The following is a 26275-nucleotide window of genomic DNA, read 5'->3' on the forward strand; positions in this document are numbered from 1 at the left end:
TGTGCTCTAATTGGCCCGGGCTGTCTCGGCGTCTCGGCGTCGACCTTTCCCACAACCAATCAGCGAGAAGGAGATACAGGAAGCGTTTGCCTCTCTATCCGGAAGGGGCGGGGCACGGCGTTGGAAGCAGCCAATGGGCGCTCTGGAGGCGGGGCCTCCCGCTGTGGGAGCGGCGGCGGGAACCTTCCCTCAGTCCCGGAGGCGGGCCGGGCTCTGGATTCATGGAGGGAGCCGAGGGGCCGAGGTGAGCGAGGCCTGCAGTCTCCCGTCGCCGTCGCCCTCTGTCGGGCGCACGGCGTTCCAGACCCCTGCAAAGGAGGGAAAAGTGGCCACGGCGCATGGCTGGCCCGCGGCACGGAGGCCCCGGAACGGGCACCGCAGCGCTGCCCCGACGCGCACCTTTTGGGTGCACCTTTTGGGTGCACCTTGAGGTCAGGGGTCGCGGGGGATTCTGCCCGGACGCCGCCACACGTCCTTGGACCTGAATTCGGAGCACGAAGTCCCAGTAGACTGAGTTCATTTCCTTTTTAACTGGTTTCTCTCTTTTTTAAGAAAAAAAATGGGGGTTATTTGAGGGGAGGCTTCAAGGCACATTCTAATTTGCATCGCTGCACAGTTTTAGAAAAAATGCAATACTTCTGTATCTCATTGGATACGTGATTACTGGCTAGTAAGCTACACCGAATTCGGGGAAGCGAATCTTCGCCCAGCCGTGTCGCATTCAGTGTCAGATTCCTGAACCCAGATTCGCTGTCTGCGTTTAACTGTTTTACCTGCACGCTTCACAATAAATATCAGAACTAGCTTGTGGTGTGTTGCCAAATAAACAAGTTTTTAGAGCGACTTCTTTCCATTTTATGTGGTGTCACCTGCCATTTTCGCATTTAAGATAAATGTGTGCAAGTCTTTGCAAGGTAGAATGAAGTGTAAAGACGTTGGTTGCTTTATTTTACAAAGGTTTATTGAGGGTCTACTCTGTGTTAGATGCTGTGGGAAATACCCAAAGATTTCTCTCCCAGGGAGCCTCGTGTTCTGTTTTATCTAAGTTATCAGTTAAACCGTTTAGTAGAAATTGCTAGATTAACGAACACACAGAATACGTTTTTAGGATGAGCAGGAGTTTGCCAGGCAGAGGATGAAGAGTGAAGCAGTCTAGACAGACCTGTGTAGACAAGGAACAGTGTCTAAAAGAGCTCGAGATGTTCGGGAAACAGTTGTTCACTGTGAGTAGGATGTAGGGGAATTGGCAAAGGGAGGATTGGAGAGAATGAGCAAATAAGGTAGATTGGGATCCAATTATGACTAGAGTTTAAACTTCATGTGGCACACAGTGAGATGCCAGTAAGTTTTTAAGCAGAAAAATTATTTGATCAGATTTGTGATTTTGAAAATAACTCTGATGGTAGCATGGACGTCGGATTGGAGTGGGGAGAAGGTGAAGACAAACCAGTTGGAAAACTCTTAGAACAGATGCAACAAGAACTTTGCCGCCTTTGCAAAGGCAGCAGCTGGCAGACTAGATGTGGGCTGGGGACTCAAAGGCAGCATGGAATACTGTAGTTACACAACTGGTACCCAGTTTCTAAGATGGTTTTCATTTTGACATAAACATTGTGTATTTGCCACCATACTCTTGGCTTTTCAAATTGTGAGAAATAATCGCTTTCACTTTTCAAGAAAGAGGATCCCACTGTTGCAAAGGTTATTGACCCAGAGCTTGAGGAATACATATGTCACTTTCATGTAGATCCCAGTAATAATTAGATTTTAGATATGCATTGCATTCAAAGTGTCTAGTCACAAGGTTTTTTGGCAGATGTTTGATTATAGAACAACGTTTGTATTTATAAATATAATAAATGGATATGTTGATATAATAAATGAACACGTTAGCCCCACTAACTGTTAACAGAGGTGAATCATTTAGACACAGAGTTAAAACCAGGATGAAAGTACATAGTTGCATACTGGCTTTGTTTCTCCTACCTGGTTTCTTTAGTACAGAACTTGCCAAGGCCATCAAACCTATTGATCGGAAGTCAGTCCATCAGATTTGTTCCGGCCAGGTGGTACTGAGTCTCAGCACCGCTGTGAAGGAGTTGGTCGAAAACAGTGTGGATGCCGGTGCCACTAATATTGGTAAGTTTGGGAGAATTTTAAACCATGAGAAATAATAGTGGTAGTAATAGCAGTTAACTTTTATTGTGTCCTCACTATGTGGCAGGCAGGCATTGTGCTAAGAACTATAGATGGGTTTTAATTTAATGTGCAGAATAACCCTGTGAGATAGGAATGATTATTATTATTATCTCCATTTTACAAATGAGGAAATTAAGGCACAGAGAATTTACTTTTTTGAGGTTATAAAGCTAGTTAAATATACCTGCAAGTCTGATTCTAGAACCTGTTCTTGTTAATAACTATTTAAAGTCACCCTTTCGAAAGGAAGAAAGAAAACTATTTTATCTGGGCCTGTAAAGAACCAAGAAGGACTTTAAAAAAAATAAAATAAAATGTACAAAATAACAATAGTATGTTTAAATAAATATAGTTATGACTCTTAGATTTGTATTATGTGGGTTATAAAAACATAAAGGCTTTTAGCGTGGATCAGTTTGAGAAATAAATATTTTAAACTTTTTAGATCTAAGGCTTAAAGACTATGGGGTGGACCTCATTGAAGTTTCAGACAATGGATGCGGGGTAGAAGAAGAAAACTTTGAAGGTTTAAGTAAGTTGAATTTTTCTAATCCTATTTTAAAATATTTGAGCAGTGTCTCAAAATTTTGCAGAACGCTGTCGTAGGAAACGCAAAAACAGCTTTTTAAAACAAGTTGCTTTGTGTTTATTCATTGCTGCATCGCCTGCGATGTCTTGAGCCTTACCTTACACCTCTCTTTCAGCTCTGAAACATCATACTTCTAAGATTCAAGAGTTTGCTGACCTAACCCAGGTGGAAACTTTCGGCTTCCGGGGGGAAGCTCTGAGCTCACTTTGTGCCCTGAGGTGATGCAATGTTTTTATCCACTAACTTGACCCCTTAGAAAAGTCTCTCTGGGAAATTAAAAAGTATGATTAGAATCATTATTGTTCACACTTCTCCACCTGAATGTTTCACCTTCTAACGTCTGCATTCTGTTCTGTCTTACTGTCAATCTAAGTGGTAGGATAAATGTAAGCAATGAAATGTGAGCAATGAATAAATGAAATGAAGCAAATAGTATTGTGGAAAAATTGTAACCCTTTAAAGCAGTAACTTTTTTTTTAAGTATTTTCTTTTTTTTTTTTTAAAGATTGGCACCTGAGCTAACAACTGTTGCCAATCTTCTTTTTTTTTCCTGCTTTTTCTCCCCACATCCCCCCAGTACATAGTTGTATATTTTAGTTGTGGGTCCTTCTAGTTGTGGCATGTGGGACACCCCCTCAGCATGGCTGGATGAGTGGTGCCATGTCCGAGCCCAGGATCCAAACCAGTGAAACCCTGGGCCACCGAAGTGGAGTGCGCGAAGTTAACCACTCGGCCATGGGGCCGGCCCCATGCTTTGGTTTTAATTTATTTTACTGTTTAAGAAGAAATTTAACCAAAGCACTTATTTAATTACATAACAGATTCTAAATTTTTATAAATAATTGTACATTTGAATTATAGTATCTTTTGAATCCTTTTTAAAAAATTTATTAGAACAGTAGTAACATAACTGAGAAATAAATCTTTATTCATGAATGTCTTAGTTTGGGAGTCTTTTATGGTTTTGCGGTTTAACCAAAAAAACAAATGTCAAAGCTGTTATCAAAATAAACCATTCACAGAACTCCCTCTCACTATCTGTGAGGCGCCAGACCTTAGATTTTCTGATGAATCCTCACCCATTTAAACCCTCTTGGTGATCTCAGAGGGACTGTCTTTTTTTAGGAGAGTTTTGAGAGAACAGGAGTGAGGAAATGAGCGTGTCCAACACCCTAGAGTCTCTAACGGACCCTGCCTGCCCCCATCCTCTTACAGCGATGTCACTATTTCTACCTGCCACGCGTCTGCAAAGGTGGGAACTCGACTGGTGTTTGATCACAATGGGAGAATTGTCCAGAAAACCCTCTACCCACGGCCCAGAGGGACGACGGTCAGTGTCCAGCAGTTGTTTTATACGCTTCCTGTGCGCCATAAGGAGTTTCAGAGGAATATTAAAAAGGTACAGTGATTTCAGAATCCCGCTTCCCAAGAGTGTTGAGAGTGTAACGTGAGGATGGAGGCAGAGACCTCCCACAGTGGTTTCCTCTTCAGGGGATTCTCTTCCCTTGGTTTTTTGAGAAGTACTTGGTTTGCTTTTTCCCCTCAAAGATTTAACTTTGGGATAATTTACCCTTTTCTTTTCTTGAAAAGAATCATCTAATTGTATCTATTAGGTGTTCTAAGATGGGAAATGTGTTCTTTAAGAAATAACGTTATTTTTGGATTCTGTCTTTATTTTTCAAAATAAGATTATTTTTCTTGGTTCCCTGAGAAATGAATTATTACGGCTTTTATGATTTGAATGAAAATGAAACAGCTAAATGTTACATAATGGGTGTGTTTAAAAAGCAATTACAAACTGTATATGTATATATATGAGAATCTGTATATGTGTATTAGTGTATATGAACTCATATATACTAATATAAATAGTATATATATAATCATATACACTATATACTATATGACTACAATTTTGTAAAAACAAAGCAACTGGCCTAAATATGCGTCGATAAAAGGCCAGCAGAGTGGACACATGAATGTTACCAGTGGTAGTCCTTGCATGTGAGATCCTATCTACTTTTTGCTGTCTTTCTTGTGCTTTTCTATTTTGTACATGTATTTTTTATAATCAAAAAAGTTACTTAAACATATGTAGCTAAAAACTTTCTTGTAAAGCAATTTTTGCTAGTTATAACTTTACTAAATTTTACAAAAATAGGTATTTACTACAGAGAAAACTTGAAAAATTTTCTTTTTTCTTTGAAAATTAAAAATTTTTTGTACAGAGGAAAATTTTTTATTATAATTATTTGTGTTTTATGGTAGAAAATTAATGTCTCAGAAAATGTAGGGAAAAAGACTTGTACCTGCCAGAGACAACCATTATTAACAATTTGATGTATATCTTTCCAGACTCCTTTTAGTTTCATGTATTTATAAATCTTGGAAAGATTTCAAGATAAATTAATTAACGTAATGAAATCAAGCATTACCGAATATGAAACATTTGAGTAATATGGAATTTTATGTGGTAGAAAGTTGATATTGTCTCTGCCTACCTCCCAGAGTTTGGTTTATAGCCTTAAGACTTTAAATGGGTGCACGTATATACAACATTTATGCATATGTTTCTATTTTCTTAACAATTAGGATCATGTTATATATGCTGTTCTGTAACTTTGGTCAATTTGTACTACCTTATTTTTTATCATTTCACCATTATATGGATCTCCATAATTAATTAGCTCCTTGTTGATGGATTTCTCACAATTCCACATTGTTTCAGTGAATGTTTTTGTAATATATCTTTGATTGCTTGTGCCAATCTTTCTGCAAGGATAAATGTTTAGAGGCGGGATTACAGAGTCAAAAAAAGGCACTTTTCGATGTTAATAGCAGTGGGCATGGATGTTTTGCAAATGAGGGACGTGTGGCTAAGAACCAAAACCTCTGAGTTCCCTTTTATACCATGTAGGGAGATGCGATTTGTGAGGCATTCTGTCAGGAATAATTCGCCTTGTTTGTGAGATGATAGGAGAACCTTGAATTGGATGTTATAACTTGAGCCGTGTAATTCTTGTAAGCTTAACGTAACGGTGAGCCTTGCGTTTGTGTTTTTTGAACAGGAGTATGCCAAAATGATCCAGGTCTTACATGCCTACTGTATCATTTCAGCAGGCGTCCGTGTAAGTTGCACCAATCAGGTTGGACAAGGAAAGCGACAGCCTGTGGTGTGCACAAGTGGAAGCACCAGCATCAAGGAAAATATTGGATCAGTGTTTGGGCAGAAGCAGGTAGTGGTGGCCAGTTACTTAAAGCATTTTATTGCTACAGTGATTGTGGTGGGTTTCTATAGTCCTTTCCAATAGAATAGAGAGTAAAATCCAAGAATTGATTTGTGTGTGTGTGAGTGTGTGAGGAAGATGGGCCCCATCAGGCCATGCTATGGCGGTATCCCATATACAAAATAGAGGAAGACTGGCACGGTACCTGCCACAAACATTAATGTTGAGAGCTGAAGGTGTTTTCATTTTATTCTTCCAGAGAACAGAATAGTCCTTTTACTCTCTGAAAAAATATAAATGAATGTGGGCAGCGTATTAATTTTGGTTAAGTAGGAGCTCAAGTGTTTCATCTTTCTAATAAAAAATCAAAATTATTACGGCACTGCCAAAAAACAGCCGTCGAGATTTTTTCCATTTCCTTGTGCTCTTAATGTGGAAAGCTTGGCTAGGAAGGAAACCACACAAAACCCCTCCGTATCTTCCTTTCTGAAGTCAGTCCATTCTCTGTTTGGTAGGAAATAACTGTGAATCTTGGTTTCTTCTAGTTGCAAAGCCTCATTCCTTTTGTGCAGCTGCCCCCTAGTGACTCCGTCTGTGAAGAGTACGGGCTGAGCTGTTCTGACGCTCTGCATAATCTGTTTTGGTAAGTAGGTTGCTGCCAGGAAATTGCGATCGAACATTTCTTCTTGAGCTTTTTGGGTTTTTTTGGTTTTAAAAACAGTGATTTCGAGGCTTATAGTTTCTTATGTCCATTATAAAACTGTGGGCAGAATTACTGAGAAAGAGGATTTATAGGAAGGACTCAGTTACTCCATTGAAACAATATTCCGGGTAACCAATGCATTTTAGAGGGTTTCCTATTGAATTAGTGTTTATAGTAAAGGCTTTGTTTAGTGAACAATTAGAATAACTTTTAATAAATTGCTTTGTGTATAATGTTTCTGTTTATTGGGATCTGGCAGAGAGCGGTAGAGGCTGTTTCCTTTACTTCATGCCTTACCCAAAGTCCAGTCCAGCGTCATTACTTTTAGTGTAAGAAAAGTGGGCATTTTCCATAAGCAGGATTGGCCCTCTGACGGTCCATAGCGCTTACCTTCCCTCCACTTGCCTTTGGCTTATGCCTGAAATTAAAGACGGGGATTAATTTCTTTATGTCCAGGTATTGCTCTTATGGAAATGAGAATATCCCTGAGGTAGATCTCAGATAGAATAAACACTTTACTGATACCTTAGTGGATAGAAGTTTGCTAACCGAGAACGGATTTTAAAAGGGCAGGGAATGTGGGCAAAGATCCTGATGACAAGTGGCTGGAGTCCCTGGCCAGCTGGTGGGGACAGCATGGAGGTTCTGAGAGTGTGACTTTGGGGTGAGATGCACTCCTTGTGTGGAGACCAAGGATTTCATAGGGTAAGTGAGAGGAGGGCTGATGCAAAGCGCTTTTGAAACCCCTGAGTTGCCCAGGGGCACTTGTAGACGATAGGAGCTTTAGAGCGTTCAAAGGGTCTGTGTTCTTTTTACGATTCATCCGAATGGAGCACAGACGCACATTAACTGGAATGTTAACATTATCAGTGCGTCCCCAGGTGTTATGTTTTTATTTTTTACTTAAGAACGTGCCACCTGATAGATGTTTCTAATCTTTTTCATTCTGGAACCCTGCCCTTCCTGTATTAACATGGAACAGCATCTCAGGTTTCATTTCTCGCTGTGCTCATGGTGTTGGAAGGAGTTCGACAGACAGACAATTTTTCTTTATCAATCGACGGCCTTGTGACCCAGCAAAGGTATTGAACATTTTTTGGTATTAATTTTTTCTCTTTTCTTTTTAGCTTTTGATTTTATTTATTATTTAATAATTTTTTCCGGCACAGACACTTTACGTGGAACTTGGAAAGTCGACTCAGAAACATGGCTTTAAATTATCTTATTTTGGGCACTTAGAAAAGTCTGCTATGTAGTTGTTTGAATTATGTATGTATCTACGTACACCTTTAATAACCAACCAATATATTTATATCATGAAAATTATCACTGTTGGAGAAAGTAAACATTTTGAAACATTCACCATTATCTAGACTTTTCAGTGTAGATTGGCACACATCATATGCTTGTCTATTTTTTCTTCCTTCTGTTTTATTTTCTCAGAAAATAAGGGCCCAAATTACTCTGCTTCAAATTTACACTGGTCATCTTGATATGGTTACAGGGTTTTCACTGGTTCAGCTTTGACTGTGCATCTTCAGCCACATTGTACCTCAGTTATAGTTTGTGTTCTCCAGTGATAAATTACTTCTGTCTGCCAGATATGGTTCAACTTCTACATTTTTAACCAATATCGTAATTGGTGTGATTTTACGGTTTTTCTCTAATGCCATTTAATTCGTCTCCTTCTAAAGTCATCTAAATACATTTCTCTGTACATTCAGTGTGTTTTATGAGCATTTAAACTGCACCGGCATTTCACTGACCTTTCTTCAAGAACATCTTTAGATTGGAAAAAGATTCAGTTTTAGGAATCTATGATTAAAAGTATCTTTTGGAAGGGCACAAGGAAACTTTTTTGGTTATGAATGCGTTCGTTATCTTCATCGTGGGGATTGTTTCATGGGTGAATACATATGTCAAACTTATCAAGTTGTGTCCTTTAACTATGCGCAGTTTATTGCAGGCCAATTATAGCTCAGTAAAGCTGTTAAAAATTGTATCCTTTTGGTGGTTGGTTAGAATAGCACGTTGTTGGAACACTGGGGGAAGGGAACATGTATAGGTTTCCTCAACTTTGTTTTTTGTGTAGGTTTCCAGACTCGTGAATGAGGTCTATCACATGTATAATCGACATCAGTATCCATTTGTTGTTCTTAACGTTTCTGTTGATTCAGGTAAGTTCCGCTGAGAGTTCACTAAAATTGCTGACTTACTCCCAAAAGAGTAAAATGAAATTATAAAGCTCTGATAGGACTGGAAAGAGACTTTTGTCGTAACAATTAATGGCGATGTATTTTTTTTACAGCTTTTTGTTTTATAGATGTTTATTTTTCACACAGACTTTCCAGCTTTCTACTTGAAACTACGTTAATTGTATTATTAGGAAAATGTGACTTTTTCACGTCAGCCAAGGGAGAAAGAAGACTGAATGGTCTTCTTAATTTTGAAAATAATTCATTTCGTATTCTTCTTCTGATTGTTAAAATTCTGGTTTATTGTTATCCAGTATTTTTTCTAGATACTTAGAAATATCTATGTACACACCTTCAAAAATATATAATGATATATATATGTCTATATATATACCTTGGGGTGAGAAAATAATTTTGGTTAATTTTTGTATCCTGCTCTTTTCCCTTAGGTTTGAACATTTTCTTTTCCATGTCAGTGAAAATTATTTGGAAACATGATATTAATAGCTGCATTCATTATATTCTAACGTATGGATATGCCTTAAATTTTTTTTTTTTGGTGAGGAAGATTGGCCCCAAGCTAACATCTGTGCCAGTCTTCCTCTATTTTGTATGTGGGACGCTGCCACAGCATGGCTTGATGAATGGTGTGTAGGTTCATGCCAGGGATCTGAACCCGTGAACTCCAGGCTGCTGAAGTGGAGCATGTGAACTTAACCACTGCACCACGGGGCCAGCCCTGATATGCCTTAATTTTTAAACTTTTTTTGTTTTTTAGCTATTTAAGTTGTTTTCAGTTTTTGGAAATTTAAATACAGTTCTTATAATGTAATCTATATCTTTGATTCTTTTCTTAAGATGAATTCCTAGAAGTGAAATCACTGGGTCAGTGAACGTGATTGTGTTGTAGCAATTTACACATCTACCAAAATGTGCTAGGTCTCACACTTTTTAACCAAATTCAATAGGTGACAAAATGATGTATTATTTTAGTTTGCAGTTTTATTATACATTTTCATGTAAACACATGAAAATTTGCTCTTTTCTTTTACAGTTTACTCATTCAAATCCTTGCATATTTTAACAGTTTAAAAAAAATTATTCATCTTTTCCTTGTTTGTTTGAAAGAAATAATTGTATAGTTTATGAATAATAATCTGTACACTGTAACGTTTTTAATAGTATCTTTAGTAAGTCCACGTGAACAGAATAGTAGATGGGGAAATTTCTATTGTCACAGGCGAATTTAAATTTACATGATAAATATCTTTTCTCTTTTACCTTAGAATGTGTTGATATCAATGTTACTCCAGATAAAAGGCAAATTCTACTCCAAGAGGAGAAGCTTTTGTTGGCAGTTTTAAAGACGTCTTTGATAGGAATGTTTGATAGTGAGGTCAACAAACTTAATGTCAATCAGCAGCCGCTGCTGGATACTGAAGGTAAGAAAAATACACGTATATGAACAGCTTCTAAAACTTAGCGCTCTTGTGAGGTGCAGTTTTGTTGACATGAAACAAAATCGCCTCTTTTAGACAGGAGTGGTTATGTCACCCTAGAAAGTATGTCGTGCAGGTTTAAGGTAATCTGATTCAAAAGGGACACAGGCAGCCACATTTAGCACACACAGGGCTATGTTCTTACCAGGACTCAACTTTTTTTTTTTTTAATAAACACTCTCCAATTGCTGCAAATTTTTGTTAATTTCCAGAGTTCTGAAAAAGTTGATTTTGACAGCTTTTGGCAGTCTTCTCGTTCTTTTTGTGGAGGAGGGAAATTTTGGAAGTCCTTACTGTGCCGTTTTCCCTCCTGTCACCCCCTGCCTTCTTCACTGAGTGGAAGGTTGAAATCAGAGTTGCCCCAAAGCTGATGTGACATATGTGATAATATGCACAATCATTATTTCACTACCTGGTCGTAAATGATCAGCCATTTATTTGAGGAGTTAGTTTTATTCTTTTTCATCCAAACCAGGTGCCTCCGGGCCGTCTGGGAGGGGACCAGAGCTGAGCTCCAGCTGCCGTCCTTGGCAGAGGGAAGAGTGGGTCTTGACCCCCTCTGACAGCCACATCCACTCCTTGGGGTGGATGCTCTCTTCTCTGGGCTGAGCTGCCTCCTCTGATCTTCATGTCTCTACATGCAGAGATGGAAGGGTGGCCGCTCATCACTGTGTCCTCCAGGGGGAAAAGCCTGAGAGCTGTCTGGGGGAAAGCTAAGGTGGCAGATGAGTGTTGTTCCCAGTGAGAGGAAATTGCTCTGGGACGTGGCTTTGTAAACTGAGGGTACCAGGAGCCATAGCCGGGGCTTTAGGAGAGTGGCGAGATACAGAGTGGCTTTGTCCTAACATTTCCTAACCCAAGGCTGGGGAGGGGTCAATTCGGATGGCCGTGGGGCAGGCTCTCAGAGTGCCATGCTGGGCAGTTTTGGTACTCAGGGATGTGCTGGAGGCACAAAGCTCCTGAGGGGTGGGGTGGGGCTGCTAGGTGCTGGGAGAGGAGCACAGAAACGCTGACGTTGGTGTGGCAGAGCCATTGACCTCCCTGTGGTAGGTCCCATGTCTTCCCTGGCCCTATTCTGCATGGGGATTATGGATGTGTCTGTGGGGGGCAAGGGGTGGAGGACGGTGGGTAGCACACACATCTTTGTGGAATGGGCCAGTGGTGGCATCTCTGAGCTCACTCATGGGCACTTTGCCCCATAGAGAGAAAGTGCTCAACATACCTGACCCTCTTGAAGCACAGTTGAATCAGTGCTTTCCTTTCAGCCATTTTATTGCAGTATAGCAGCTACGCAGAAACAAACATGTCTTAAGTGTGTGGCTTATAAGTGTCTCAGCCTGAGATCCAGAAATAGCACCCACACAACCAGCCTGTACCCCTTTTCATACACTAATCCCCCTGTGGTAACCATTTTCCTAACTTGTAACACCATAGATTCGTTTTATCTGTTTTTAATTTGAAGTCATCCTGTATGTACTTTTTTGTGATTTGTTTCTCTTTCAATATTTTGTGAGATTCATCCAAGTCATGTGTGACAGTTCATTCAGTCATTCTCGGTGCTGTACAATATTCCACTGCATTTGAGTACCACGATTTATTTGGGCATAGTTGGGTTGTTTCCAGTTTGGGGCTGTAATGAGTAAAGTTGTCGGAAAGATCCCCGTCCATGGCTTTCGCAAGCACAGCCAGACGTTTCTCACGGATGTGGCAACGCTGGGTCACAGGCATGCACGTTTAGATTTAGGACTGTCACTCCCAGAGAGTTTACAAAGCGATTCTGCCAATTTCACTACCACCAGCAGTATGTAGCCTTCCATTTGATTGTCATCGTTGTGCGTATTTGTTGTTTATTTAATTTTACCCGTTCCGGTGAGTAGATAGCGGCGTCATATTGTGGTTTAAATTCGTATCTCTATGATGAATGTAGAACAATTTTCGTAGGTTTTAATTAGCCATTTGGACCTCCTCTTTAGTGAAGTGCCTGTTCACGTAAAAACGTCCTCTTGTTCCATTTCAGTACAGTCCCTGATCCTCTCCTCTGTTTGTATCTACTCAGGGAACCTAATAAAAATACACTCAGCAGAGGTGGAACAACCTTTGCCAGAAAAGCAGGATCGTCCCGCATTGTCCAGGACTCGAGGGGAGGAGAAGCGGGCGGTGACCATTTGCAGACTGAGAGAGGCCTTTTCCCTTCATCACGTGACAGGGAGCAAGTCTCAGGGCCGGAAGGCTGCTGAGCCCAGACGGATTTCTCCAAGACAGAAAAGAAGCGCACAGTTTCGTAGCACTTCCGACTCCCTCTGCCCCCAGAAGCCCGTCTCTGCCACAGGCTCGTCCAGCCCCCGGGAAGAGGTGACGAGCTCAGAGGAGGATGCCTGTGACCGCACGGACAAAGTGGAGAAGGACTCAGGGCACAGCAGCACTTCAGCCGGCTCAGGGGAAGCGTCCAGCACCCCAGAAACGGGCCGCCACTCCAGCAGTGACCGCACAGCAAGCTCCCCTGAAGACAGGTTTTCACAAGAAAATGTGGAGTCTTGTCAGAAGTTACCTGAAACTGGCCATCGTTTTTCAGACACAGAACGCCATTTAGGCCATGAAGATAGTGGATCTAAATTTAGAGTTTTGCCTCAGCCAACTAATCTCACAGCCTCAAACACAAAGCGTTTGAAAAAAGAAGAAATTCCTTTAAATTCTGACATCCTTCCAGAGTTGGTTAACACTCAGAGCCCGTCAGTTTCTCAAGTTGATGTAGCTGTTACAATTAACAAGAAAATAGTGCCCCTTGACTTTTCTATGAGTTCTTTAGCTAAACAAATAAAGCGGTTACATCACCAAGAACAAAAAAGAGCAGGTGAACAGAATTATAGGAGGTTTAGGGCAAAGATTTGCCCTGGAGAAAATCAAGCAGCAGAAGATGAACTAAGAAAAGAGATAAGGTAAACTTGTTTCTTAAGAGTATTTTTGCTCATTTTAGTCAGTTGTGGTGAGTGAACCAAAGGCCAGTCTTTCCGCACTCTGGTTTTGCTCCTCTGGGTGTCCTCTGTTCTGATGGCATCTCTTCTGGCTCGGGGCTCGGGTGTCACCCTGCTTTGGCCCCAGGATCTGGTCCTCTGGCTCCTGCTGCCTGTGAAGACCGTCCTACCCGGGCATCTTCTCTGCACCACAGACTAGATTTATCCTGAAACGTCAGCCCTGCCAGCGCTTCTCTCTTCCTCTCCCCCTCTCCCTTTCTGTCTCCCTTCTCAATGCTCCCTCCCACAGATGCTGATGGTGGAGGCAGCTTTGACTCCACAGATTGGTTGGTGGCCTTACCGATGCATCCTCCGTGATGTTTTTTTCATTCACCAACTTCTTTTCATTGCCTCTCACATCCATCAAATTTATTTTCTGTGAAGAACTCTTTCACTATACCGTTCTGCTGCCAGAACCCTTTCAATAATTTTTTCCTTAGATTTTCTTAGCCTGTCCTGTCCATCAGTCCAAATTAATCAGTGCCTTCTTGACCCCCATTTCATTCCTCTTCCTGAAGGTTTTCAGCCCACAGTGACTTCTCCCTGCATTGAACTCATGGCGATTTTGGTGGACATTGCTGTTTCCCATTTTTCATTTTAACATGTTTTAGGAAAAAATTACAACACATTGTCAAACTTGTGATTTCAAGAAGACTGCAGAGGATAAGAGGATAAGAGGTAAAAAAAGGAGTCAACTTAAAGAAAAATATTAATGATACAGATAATAGAACACACTAGTTATCCCCACTTTCTTGGCAGTAATTACGTACCACATTGGGACTTTTTAAATGATGAATTCTCTTGAAATATTTAACCTTATCTTTTTCAACTTTGTATATATTTTGTCTCCCCAGTTAGTGAAATGTGCTCTGTCCTGTACACAGTGCAGCTCAGTAATTATGTAGAAATTTTATAGCACTTTTAGTCTGGACCACACGGGCTTTGCCTAACTTAGGTTATAAATCCTTCAACAACGAGTATTGTATTACAGATTTCCTTCGGTATTCACAGTGCCTAGCTTACACTGAGAAAGGTTTTCAGGAAATACTTCCTTTAAAAAGTGTGGATAATGGAGGTGAACCTCTTTGGATGTCATCTGGGGGCCTTGAGCTCCGAGGGAGCCAGAGCAGAGAGCCAGGTTCCTTCAGACACACGCATACATTCACACACACAATCTTCGAAAGTATGTGCTTGATAGGGAGAGACATGTAAAGGTACCCCAAATTAATGCTGGGTATCCTTTATCTTTGGATTCGTTTAGCCCACTCAGTGAGTGAAATTAACTGTAATTTTTAAAAATGAGAGATTTTAACTAATTCAACCAACGTTTATTGATCCCCTGTTATTATAGTTTGTGAATTCCGGTACATGTAAGAATCACTTAGGGCGCTTGTTAAAGAAGCAGAGCCTATGGCCAGCACCCAGAGAGTCTGCATCGGTCCACCTGGGAGAGCCCCCTGTGGAGCCCAGGAATCTGCATTTTCGCCAAGCGCCCAAGTGGTCACTTTGAGAAACCCTGCTCCCCGACGGACTGGCAGTGGCTCCTGGCTTCCAGTGCCTGGCTGCTGGATTGGCTCTGCTTGTGTTCTGAGTTGTTCTGAGACGAGGCGTGGTATGGTGTACTTTTTCCTGAGAAATACATTTCAAGCTAAAGATTAGGCAGTAATCGAAGACACTGAGGTAGTGTTTCCCAGGTCCCGTTTCTGTACTTTGAATTACAACTAAATATATCAAGTTGTAAGGTTTTGTTTCTTCTTCGTTGTTTCTTTAAGCCAGATGCTCCTTTTTAGTTCAGAGTGAGGTTACCTGCCGAAGACACGGAAGACCTGGGTCTTCAGGTGGGCACAGGTTCTCCCCATAGGGAGTCTGCCTGGGAACCAGAGCGTACTCAGACGGTTCCTGGGAGAGCATGGCATCACAGCCAGAGAGCTGGTATTTTTGCCAGTTACCGGTTTGTTGCTTCTCTGCTCCAAATCCATCCTTCTTGGCCTTGCTTTCCCTCCTGGAGGCTGGACCGTGTAAGCATTTCTCCTGGTGTGCTGTTAGACTTTTATCAGTAGGGGGCGCTCGCGGGACGCTGCGGCTTCTCTCCTTGCTTGTGTGCCCTTTTCTTTTCCTCCTGCAAGGCAGCCACCAGCAGCGTGCAGGAGGCCCAGCATCGCTCACTATGATGCTCTGGCAAACTGCTCTTCATCCAGTGGGCTGCAGCCGTGCCTGTTCCAGCAAGGTCTGAAGCTCAGCCTGGGGGGAGCTGGTGCTCTTCCAGGACTCCCTCCTTGGGACACTCTCCTTCATCCCTGGCAGTGGGGTTACCTTCTGCATTTGCTGCTCCTGTATTTCTTAGCTTAGTAGTTAACCGCCTGTGACTGGCTCATAATACTCTGTTACAGATTCTCCCTGTTCAAATCACTGCTGTGGTTTCTGTCTCTTGGTTGGACTATGATGATAAGGAACTAGTCCCAGGAGTGGTTCCAGGAGACAGACCCTCAAAGGGAGGGTTCTGGGATGGGTTTGGTCGTGACCTTGGATTTGACCTCCTGGCTGATAGGAAATGGGAGCTGAGTAATCCCTGGCCTGCAGAGGCATCGCGGTGCATCAGATCGTCACCTGTGGTTGGTCGTGATGCAGTGCTGGTGAAAGTACGGGCCTCGGGAGCCCAAGTGGCTGCCGTGGCAGTGACGATTATAAGCACTGTGGTGTGGGGTGGATCCTCCTCAGGGCACTGGATCACTTACAGAAAGAAGTGACAATCTCAGGTCCTTTCATCCTCAGCTCATGTCACTGTCTGAGAACCAGAGAGCTTCCACCGTGGCTCTGACAGAGTCTCAGTTCCTGTAGCCACAGGGCTGGTACTGATGAAATCCGTTTTCACAAATTTAATTGTGCAGGTTGCAGAATTACAGTGTCAGTTTCTCATGTGAAGATTAGTGGTGGTGTCTGCCTCTAGTCTGGACTGACTTACAGAGTCATTAATGGCATTAGATTTTGAAGTCACCCACCAAAGGACCCATTGGTGAGCTTGGCAGATATTAGAAAGATTGATACCCAGGCCTGGCAAAAAGAGACTCTGTACACCGTTGGTGGGAGTGTCAACTTTTACAGCTCTCTTATCAACATCAAAAATGTACAGAGCTGGCCCTGTGGCCTAGTGGTTAAGTCCGGCATGCTCTGCTTTGATGGCCCAGGTTCGCGGGTTCGGATCCTAGGCATTGTCTTACACCGCTCATCAAGCCATGCTGTGGCGGTGACCCACATACAAAATAGAGGAAGACTGGCACAGATGTTAGCTCAGGGCGAATCTTCCTCACCAAAAAAGCCCCAAAAAACAATGTGCATATGTAATTCCACATCTAGGGATTTGTCGTATAGAAATACTCCTACAAGAGAGCAGATTTATGTGCAGGAATGTTTGTTGCAGCTTCTTATTGCTCAAAATGGTCCCGACTGAAATGTGCTTTATTAGAGAATTTGTCAGACACGTTATGGTACATCCACATGGTGAATTCCTGTTTAGCCATTAAAAAGAATAAGGTAGATCTTGGTGTGTGGGTCTGAAAAAATACCTAAGATGCGTTGGTAAGTGATGAGAGTATTAACTCTATGAGGAATTATGATTCCATTTTTGTTTTTTTTTAAACAATTACTGTATAGACAAAGGTCTGGAAGGATAAACACCAAGTTGTTAATAGTAGTAACTATTGTCGTCTCTGGAGAGTAGGATGAATGAATGAATAACTAATGTCATCTTTAGAAAGCAGGAGTGTTAGGACCTTTCTCTATTTTTGTATTGTTTTTTTAATTACAGTGTCTTTTATCATCAGAAAAATAATCTTTTAAAATGTCTTATAACTAACATTTTCTATACACAGTAAGACGATGTTTGCAGAAATGGAAATCATTGGCCAGTTTAACTTGGGATTTATAATAACCAAACTGGATGCCGACATCTTCATAGTGGACCAGCACGCCACGGATGAGAAATACAACTTCGAGATGCTCCAGCAGCACACTGTGCTCCAGGGTCAGAGGCTCATAGCGTAAGCTCATTTCAGTGTTTGGAATTCTCTGTGTTGTTTCACCCCCACATTTAAAATCTAACAGCTTGTGTGTGTATGTATACATATATGTATATTTTTTGCCATAAACATCCCTACAGCAGATTTTTATCCTTTTTACATAATGGTAGTTCTAGCCACCATTTAATGGGTGCCTTTATGTACCAGGAATGTTGAAGCAATTTACATGTATTAATTCATTTAATCCTCACAAACCTATGAGGTAGTCACTGTTACCATCAACATTTCACAGGTGGTGAAGCAGGTGCGCACAGAGAGGTTCAATAACTTGCCCATGGTCACACAGCTGTGTTCTTTAAGTATCACACCTTTTTAGCTATTAAAAAATGTTGATCACTGGTCGGCCAGAAAATCCTTTTGGTGAAATGCAATTTATAGAATGTAGAATTTCTGTTTAGAGTGTGTAGAATTGGTTTGTTCAGAAAGAGCACAGCCTGTGTGTCCGTCCTCAGCTGTAGTAGATGAATTCCAGTGATTCGATAGTCGCTGCGGAATTTGGTATTTCTCTCTCTTTTGCCAGATTGAATGTTCTACTCTGACCACTTCACAAGATGGTGTGATAGGATATCATGTCGACCAGAAGTCTCTTCTTCTTTTTTTTTTTTGAGGAAGATTAGCCCTGAGCTAACTGCTGCCAATCCTCCTCTTTTTGCTGAGGAAGACTGGCCCTGAGCTAACATCCATGCCCATCTTCCTCTACTTTACACGTGGGATGCCTACCACAGCATGGCTTTTACCAAGCGGTGCCATGTCTGCACCTGGGATCCGAAGCGGCAAACCCCGGGCCACCAAAGTGGAACGTGTGCACTTAACCGCTGCGCCACTGGGCTGGCCCCCAGAAGTCTCTTCTGAGGCAAAGCTGTAAGAAGAGGTCATGGATTTTCACTTGGGAAATTAAACTACCTAGAGAAATAAACTCAGATCCCAAAAGCAGCAGATCCCAGCATGAAGAACTGTGCCACTGAAACAGTCACGCAGCTGGGAAATAGCCCGAGTTCCTGGTGCTCTGTTCCCTGTGGAGTGGTTTAATGATGCCTGTTTTCAGTAGGAGTAAATGGGAATGATGAAGACATTTAACACGCTGCTTTGTAATACTGAAATGTTCCTGCTCCTCTGGGAGAGGTCTTCTACTTTCTAGCTATTTTGCATACATAAGGTCTCGTTTGTAGCATTTCAAGTTGACCCAGGTAATCCCAGGCATCCGTGGGTCCCGGGTGGACCATAGGCAAGATGAAAGGATGAAGGCCACAGTTGCATTCTGTCCTCCCGGGCCCTGCCCAGTTTGGCCCTGAGGACCTCGTTCCTCAGCCCCCTTCTCCTTGCTCTCTATACTTGAGCCACACTGGCCATCTTTCGTTTTCCCGTGACAACCCCAGGAATTCCTACGTGGCCATGCAGAAGAATGAAGCGGATCTTTATATGTGGCTCTGGGAACATCAGTGCTCCATCACAGGAACTTCTCACAGACTGTTGTCTCCACCTCGAACACTTGTCCCCGCACCCACCCCTCACCCCCATTGCCTGGGTACTGCCCCTCACCCCCAGATCTCAGCTCGAAAGTCACTTCCTCAGAGAAGCCTTCTCTGATCCCCTCTCCCTCCGGGTCGAGTCTCACTTGCTCTGTGCTCTTCTGGCACCGGCGTCTCTTCTTCCTGATTCTCAGTGTAGTTTGACACGATAATTTATTTCTTTGATCAATGTCCTTCTTCCCCACTGCACTGTTATCCCGTGAGGGCAGACACCGGGTCTGTGTGTACTCGCCACAGTATCTCCTGCTGTTAGCAGTGTCTGCCTGCTTGAGCACTTGGGAAATCCTCCTGGATTTCCCTTATCCTGGGTGGATAAGGGATAGATAAATAACGCAGGCACAGGAAGGAGCAGGATAGCAAGACAGGTGCTCTTTATTCTGTTTTCAAATGCCTGTAGTGACCTTAACCCAGCCTTTCAAATTGTCTTTATTGTGAGGGAGAAAAACAGTATTTTCATATAATACTGTTATCTTTAAAGAGGGGATTCAAAAAAAAGACTGGCTCATTGGGGTGGGCTGGCAGATCGAGGAAAAGCAAACTACTGTTGTAGTTTTTCTAAAAGGAACTTTAAAAAAGCAAGCCAAAAGGAAATTCTCAGAGAGCTTTGAGACAGGAAAGGCACACAGCTGCATGCAATGTTATTCATGTTGCTTTTTGGAGTGAATTCCAAGAATCGCAGAGTTGTTGTAGTTTCATTTCTGCCTTGTAGGTCAGTGTTTGACTTCAAAATGTGGTCCGAATCTCTTCTGTTTTCAGACCGCAGACTCTCAACTTAACTGCCGTCAATGAAGCTGTTCTGATAGAAAACCTGGAAATATTCCGAAAGAATGGCTTTGATTTTGTTATCGATGAAGGCGGTAAGTTACTACTTAGGACTGTAGAGTTCTGTCCTTTTAGAGCTGAGAACCATCTTTGAGGTCATATGGATCAGTGTATTTCATAAGAGATGACAATTGTCCCCCGAAAAGCATTTTGCTTCTGCCTTCTCTTTCAAATGTTCGTTACAAGTAGCACTCAAATGAAAGGCATGTTTCAAATAATGGGTTTTTCTCCAAATTTTATTCTTTTAGCTCCAGTCACTGAAAGGGCTAAATTGATTTCCTTGCCGACCAGTAAAAACTGGACCTTTGGCCCTCAGGACATAGATGAACTGATCTTCATGCTGAGCGACAGCCCTGGGGTGATGTGCCGGCCTTCCCGAGTCAGGCAGATGTTTGCCTCCAGAGCCTGTCGAAAGTCTGTGAGTAGAGAAAGCTCGTCTGCTGGGACTGGTCAGTTCTTCTCCTGACCAGTCAGCGTTGTTAAAAGTGGCTGTGATTGCCCTGGGTCGTTGACATATAGAGCCACATTGCCCTCTGCCATGGTAACATAGGAGCTCAACACGTCTGCATTGTCTTTGACCTCTGACCCTTAATTATTGCTCTTTACTTCCATTAAACAGTATCCCAGCATGCTTAGCTATTTATTATGCACACTGCTGCTTTATGGACCTTCTGGGTTTTAACCACATTGGTAGATAAAGATCTGCTGCTGCCAGGCCTAAAGGACACGCATAAGATTATGCCGAGTCCCTCCGTCAGCAAGCATTTCACAGGCTGCGCCGTGAAATTCCACTGCCGCTGCTCAGATTGGTGCGGACAATGGTAGCAGTAGTTTGTGATTAGCCTGACGTCAAAGTAAAGTAAGTGAACCTGTGTCACTGGCCTGTAGGCACAGTCAGGACGCCATTCCTTCATTTATTCAACAGGTATTTCTTGAGCCCCTGCTATAAAAAATAACAACAACCTCAGATACCAGTAAGTTCACTAAAGAAATTAAAGCAGCATTGGGGTAGGGAGTGAGCACAGAAAAATGAGGTGAACAGTTGAGATGGGTGGTCAGGGGAAGACCGACTGAGGAGGTGACGTCTGAGCTGACGCTCGGAAGGTGAGACGGAGCCCCCTGGATGAGAACTTTCCAGATAGAAGAACTAGCGAGTGCAGAGACTCGGGGTGTCTGGTGAAGCCAGAGGGGGACCCGCGTGACTGGAGAGCGCACCAGGATGAGAGCAGAGCGGCGTCCAGAGGACCCCCATAGGGTCTTGCAGATCCCGGTCAGAACCTGAGAGTTTGTGCTGCACGGGTGGGAGGTGCTGAAGGGTTGGAATGGAGAACAGTCTTAAGTCGGGGGTGTCCCGTAACGGAAACAAGGGAGCAGGGCAAGATCAGCAGCTTTTTACATTTGCAAGTGGGAAGGGTTGGAGTTCTGTCTTAGCCGGGTTGTGTTTGCGATCCCCTGGGACTCTAAGTCGGGGTGTCTGAAAACAGCCATATTGATGACTCTCAAGCTCAGGGGAAGTGTCCGTGCTGGAGATAAGTTGAGCTGTACTTTACAGCCACGGGATTGGGTGAAATCACTCAAGGGAAAAGTGTAAGTAGAGCAGAGACTGAGGCCCAGGACCTGACTTGCAGCCACAGATAGTTCTTTGATAAAGACCTAGCATTGACCTTCCAGTCCTGGAGTCTGAGTGAGAGGTAGAGCTGGGACTGGCTGTGCTAATGGCCAGGCATTTCAAGTTCTGTCTTACATGACTCGGAGATCTTTGGAGCCGCAGGCTGTCCTTCACTCCCTGCCCTGGCGAGTCCAGCGTGCTGCAGCTCTTCGTGGCTCACGAGCGCCCCTGCTGACTGGGGTGGGCTTTCCCGAGGGCCTGTGCTCCAGGCCCTGCCTGCGCTTCCGGCGCCGACTGCTCTGCCCCAGACCACCGTCACACTGGCCTCCCTCCTGCCTCGAGCCCCTTGTGCTTGCCGGTCCCTCCGCCTGGATTCTCAGCCTCCCATCCTTCTTCACATGCCTGGCTCCCTCCCGGCCTCCAGCCCTGAGCGCCCCACCGCGGTAGCCTCCCCCCGGTAGTGCTTGCTTCTCTGTTAGCTTGTTTCTTGCCTGTCTTCCTCTGACGTGGCCACACCCTGCTGGATATCTCGCCTCCATAGGACTGCCTGGCTCATGGAAGAAAGTGACAGAAAAGTTCAGGATTGTCACCTCTTGCCATCTCTCCGTGTTTCTCAGGGTCTCAGTTTCTCTGTACTTGCTGGGGAGTCTGCTCATGTCCACGAGTATGTCAGATGGTGATATGTGCTGTGGGGAAAAAGCGGGGCCAGGGCTCAGGAGGGCTAGACAAGGAGGGTTGTTTCACTGAGAGGAGACAGGGATGTTGTACAGAAGCCCGAAGGGAGAGGGGAAGTGGGACGTGCAGACTTTTGGGGAAAGAGCATCCCTGGCCTGGGGGATAGCCAGTACCAAGGTCCTGAGGCAGGTACTTGCTTTATGTACTTTCAAGAGAGGACGGGGCGCCAGTGGGGCTGGGGTTGGGGAGGGTGTGCGGGCACAAAGGCCAGTGAGGGCCAATCAGGTGGTGTGCTTGGGCTTTTATTCCCTAGAGGGGAGAGCCAGGAAGAGGAGCCGCGTGCTCTGGCATACCTTTAAAAGGAATCTTTGGGTGTTTTGCGGAGAACGGCTTGAAGGGCTCAAGGGGGAACCGCTGCAGTTGCCGAGAGGGCGGTCGTGTTGGAGCTGAGACTGGTGGATCCTGGACAGGTGTGGTCGGGTCTCTAGAAAGGTGTGCTGCCCTGGAGGAGCCATGGAGGTCCGGGTCTCACAAAAAGTGGAGGGCTGGGCTCTTTGAAGGTAGGTGCTCGGGGCAAATTTTCTGGGAACATTGTTTTTGAGTTGTGATCTTGTCCAGTTTTGTTGAAGGGAAAAGTGCTTCTGAAGAGTTGCTGTTCTATCAAAAACCAGTCCGAGTTCCCTTCACGCCATTGTGTCTATGTTCAGGTGATGATCGGAACCGCGCTCAACGCGAGCGAGATGAGGAAGCTCATCACCCACATGGGCGAGATGGACCACCCCTGGAACTGCCCCCACGGAAGGCCCACCATGCGGCATATCGCCAACCTGGACGTCATTTCTCCAAACTGATGGCATTCCTCAGTTTTTAGGACTCTAGATTTTATCGCAGCTTTTTCTGTTTTGAAAGACAGGGTTTTAACTAGCCATTTTTGTTTGTTTGTTTCAAAATTAACCTGCTCCTTAAACAAAGTACTAGATCCATTTAGAAATGACCTAGAGATCCTTTTTAAATCATGTGGAGCGTTGCTTGCACATTTTTTGTTCTGCATTTGAATGTGTGTGTGCGTGTGCGCGTGTGTGCAGGCGAGAGCATGTTGTACAAAAATGGGAAGAGCACTTGCGGAGTGACCCAGGCCTCTGCTCTGGCCAGACGTGCTTTAGGCTCCAACTCTCAGCCTTTAATGATGACAAAATTCATAATGGTTTCGTTTCATAAATGTAAAATTATGGCCTTTTGGGATTAGTGGTTCTCAACCCCGATGCTCGTGAAATTTAAAAAAAGGAATAATCCAGAAAACCCAAGGGGGGATTCTCTGCCCAGCTGGAAGAAAACCGGGTGGGGCTGAGGTCACTATTTTTAGATGTTCCCTGGCGCAGTCAGGGTGGCAAAGCACTGTTGTAGGCAAGGAAAAATAAAAGACTTTGAGTTTCCTGTAACCTTAATGCTGCGATGTGGTTTCCTTGGGGTGTGGACTGCAGGACATTCTTGTTACTGGCTCTGAGTGGTACTGGAGATACAAGACGGTTGGCAAATAGTTTTCCATGGAATCTCGTCCCATTTGAACTCTGACAGAAATGGAAGTAAAAATGCCCTCTGTGGAGTCCAGACAGCAGTCGGTGTACACTGACCAGTGTGGACCACTCCCTGCTCTCGCCCTCCCTGCCCAGGCCGTGGGCCTCTGGGAGACGGCTTCCCTTCGCAACTTAGAATTCCTTAGATGCCACAATTCAGTCAAGGAATAACTATTGCCATTTGTGTAAAGCACTGTGCTGGTGTGCCCGTCTGCAGGATCTCACTTAATAGTCACAAGAAGTGCAAGTTGGGAATTGTAGGGGGCCCCCAAAGACAGCCGCATCCTAATCCCAGAACCCTTGGCTGTGTGACCTAAAGGGCCAAAGGGGCTCTGCAGATGGGATCAAGGGGAGGCTGGTGAAATGGGGACCGTGTCCTGGATTGGCCAGGTGGGCCCAGTCTAGCCCGTGACTTCTTAAATGTGGGGAACCTTTCTCAGCTGGGCCAGAAAGATGCAACCTTCCCGGTTCAAAGATGGAGGAAGGTAGCCTCCAGAAGCTGGAAAAGGCAGGACATGGATTGTGCCCTGGTGCCTCCAGAAGGAACCAGCCCTGTTGGACTCCTAACTTACAGGACCGTAAGATGATAAATTTGTGTTGCTTCCAGCCACTAAGTTTGTGCTAACTTGTTTACGGCAGCAGTGGAAAACCGAAGCCTGACTCCTTCCCGTTTTGGTGCAGTAAAGCCTGAGAGAGGTCACGCGACGATGAGCAGAGCTGGGAAAGCCCAGTTCAGGTGCATCGGCTCCAGATTTCCACCTGACCTTCTGGACCAGAAGGGCAGAGGGCTCACTGATGCTCAGTGCCTTCTCCGATGCGCGCGGCGGCCCCTTTAAGGGTGGGCGGGGAGGGGCTGGGCCCGCGGTTGCCTGGAGACCGGCCAGGTGGGACGCGCAGCCCAGGCCAGCTCTCCCTCGGCCCAGCTGCCGCGCCCCCAGGAGCCGAGCAGGTGCGGGGTGGGCGAGGAGGGCCTTAGGACGGGTGGAGAGCGCGGGGCTCCCCAGGCCAGAGGACGCGCGCCCCTTTAGTGCTGCCTAAGGAAAGAAAGGACAGTCCCAATGATAGGTCTCAGGCCAGGGAGAACAGGGAAAACACCAACGGTAGTAGGAAACACGCCGGGAGAAACGGAGCTTGCCTGATTTGTAGTTCGGATTTCGCGGACGAGGGATCAGAAAGCCTAGAGGAAAGGCCCGCTCGAGTTTAGAAACTAGAGAGCTGGGGGCGGGGGGCTGGAAAGAGGAGTGGGTTTTGAAGCAAGAGAGAAGCGGGCCAAGGTTGGTTGGTTGGTGAGAGCAAAGCCGAGAGGTGGGGATGAGCTGGCAGGTGGGGTGTCCAGAGGATGCCATCCAGGCAAAGGAGGGCGGGGGAGGGGTAGGGGTGCCCACTGCACCCTCGGGGCGTGCGAACAGAGACTTGCCTTGTTACGCTCCAGGACTCATCCATGTGTCCTGCTTGATAGGCTAGGATGCTTTCTGTGGGGCCAGTTTTTGGAGGGCCAAGCAGACAAAGGCTTTGGAGCCCTGCCCATCAGCTCTGCCACCTTAGACAAATGATTAGCCCTCCCTTTCTTGTCTGGCCCAGGAGGCACTCAGTCAGGGATGGTACTGACAAAGGGAGTAGGCAGCCAATGGTTCCAAGTTGGAAAACAGGAAAGTGACATAAAATAACCCCTCCGTTGTTGGTTGTGCACTGTGTCCCCTACTTTAGGTATCTTGTGCATCATCTCATTTAGTTCTTATAATGAGACAGGGCACTGGCATTTTTATGTTGTATCTGAAGCAGAAAGAGATCAGGTAACTTGCTCAAGAACACTCAGCTGGTAGGAGCGATACAGGAGCCTGAATCCAGCACGTGAGCACTTTTCATCACAGGAATACCCCTCTCACTGAAACACAGTTTAAAAAGAATGGTAGATGTGGTTCCAATTTTAAAAATTTTAGGAACAACCAATGCCATATTGAGATTGTCTTATTTTTAGAAAAGGTGATACTTGTGATTAATTTTTCAAGCTTTAGGAGGAGAATGATAATGACATAGTGTTGTAAAGCTAAAAGTTTAACTACAAGTGAAACCTCTGAGTATTTAGAGACGTAATTTTTTATTTTTCAGATAAAACTCTTCAATGCTTTGAAACAAACAGCTGTCAACCAAAGGAATCATTTGATACTGACATACCTAAAGTAAACTTTAGGCCTTCTAAAGGCAATGGTGAAAGAAAAGAAAAGAGCAGACAAAAAAGGGGATAAGTCTGCCCGCTCTCCATCCACTCTTTCTGATTATCCAGAGTTTCCCAAACAAGGTGGCAATGTTGCTAGACAAGAAATATCCCCCAGTGTTGTCCCACTGTTGGAAATGCAGCTCAGCGAACGGGGATTCAAAAGAGAGTCTGAACACCAGCAGAATGAAGATGCCACTCAGTATGAGGAGCCCATTCTGACCAAACTCATAGTTGAAAGGTGACTGGAATGGGCTGCGTCTTCCGTGCTTCCTTTTCTACCACATTTACACTCTCTGTTCTCTTTCTCGGCAATCTCTTATTGTCGCTTTATCTACTATCTCCCTAGATG

General features: G+C 44.3%; 2 protein-coding genes across 7 annotated transcripts in view; both read left to right on the forward strand.

The window, feature by feature from the left end:
- Nucleotides 1–118: 118 nt before the first annotated feature.
- On the forward strand, nt 119–23579 carry PMS2 (PMS1 homolog 2, mismatch repair system component). 2 transcript variants are annotated; one of them, XM_046667418.1, is made up of 16 exons: nt 119–244; nt 2000–2139; nt 2645–2731; nt 2904–3006; nt 4004–4187; nt 5857–6024; nt 6561–6658; nt 7701–7800; nt 8811–8895; nt 10200–10355; nt 12469–13348; nt 17293–17460; nt 19785–19885; nt 20099–20268; nt 22448–22694; nt 22842–23579. In XM_046667418.1, the coding sequence occupies exons 1-16, from the start codon at nt 222–224 to the stop codon at nt 23003–23005; spliced, it is 2874 nt and encodes a 957-aa protein (XP_046523374.1). In that variant the 5' UTR covers nt 119–221; the 3' UTR covers nt 23006–23579. The 2 variants fall into 2 exon arrangements, with proteins under 2 accessions (XP_046523374.1, XP_046523375.1); XM_046667419.1 differs by lacking the exon at nt 22448–22694.
- Nucleotides 23580–24600: 1021 nt separating this feature from the next.
- Nucleotides 24601–26275, forward strand: part of LOC124242358 (radial spoke head 10 homolog B-like) — a 67698-nt gene continuing 66023 nt past the window's right edge. For 4 of the 5 annotated variants that reach the window (XR_006889428.1, XM_046667326.1, XM_046667325.1 and 1 more), the window contains exons 1-2: nt 24601–24657; nt 25818–26164. Coding sequence is in view for 3 of the 5 variants with exons in the window: in XM_046667326.1 (XP_046523282.1) it covers nt 25914–26164 (251 nt within the window). In the remaining 2 variants the exon portion in view is untranslated. Of the gene's footprint in view, nt 24658–25817; nt 26165–26275 lie in introns of those variants that run through there. The other variant, XM_046667327.1, reaches the window with a different exon arrangement.

This window comes from Equus quagga, chromosome 7, assembly GCF_021613505.1.
Source record: "Equus quagga isolate Etosha38 chromosome 7, UCLA_HA_Equagga_1.0, whole genome shotgun sequence".
Taxonomy (NCBI): domain Eukaryota; kingdom Metazoa; phylum Chordata; class Mammalia; order Perissodactyla; family Equidae; genus Equus; species Equus quagga.

Excerpts from the sequence above, each read along its gene's own strand:
- PMS2 (XM_046667418.1), top strand. The coding sequence starts at position 222 with ATGGAGGGAGCCGAGGGGCCGAG. Across the intron at positions 245-1,999 it reads GAGGGAGCCGAGGGGCCGAG|TACAGAACTTGCCAAGGCCA; the intron begins GTGAGCGAGGCC and ends TGGTTTCTTTAG. Across the intron at positions 4,188-5,856 it reads TTCAGAGGAATATTAAAAAG|GAGTATGCCAAAATGATCCA; the intron begins GTACAGTGATTT and ends TTTTTTGAACAG.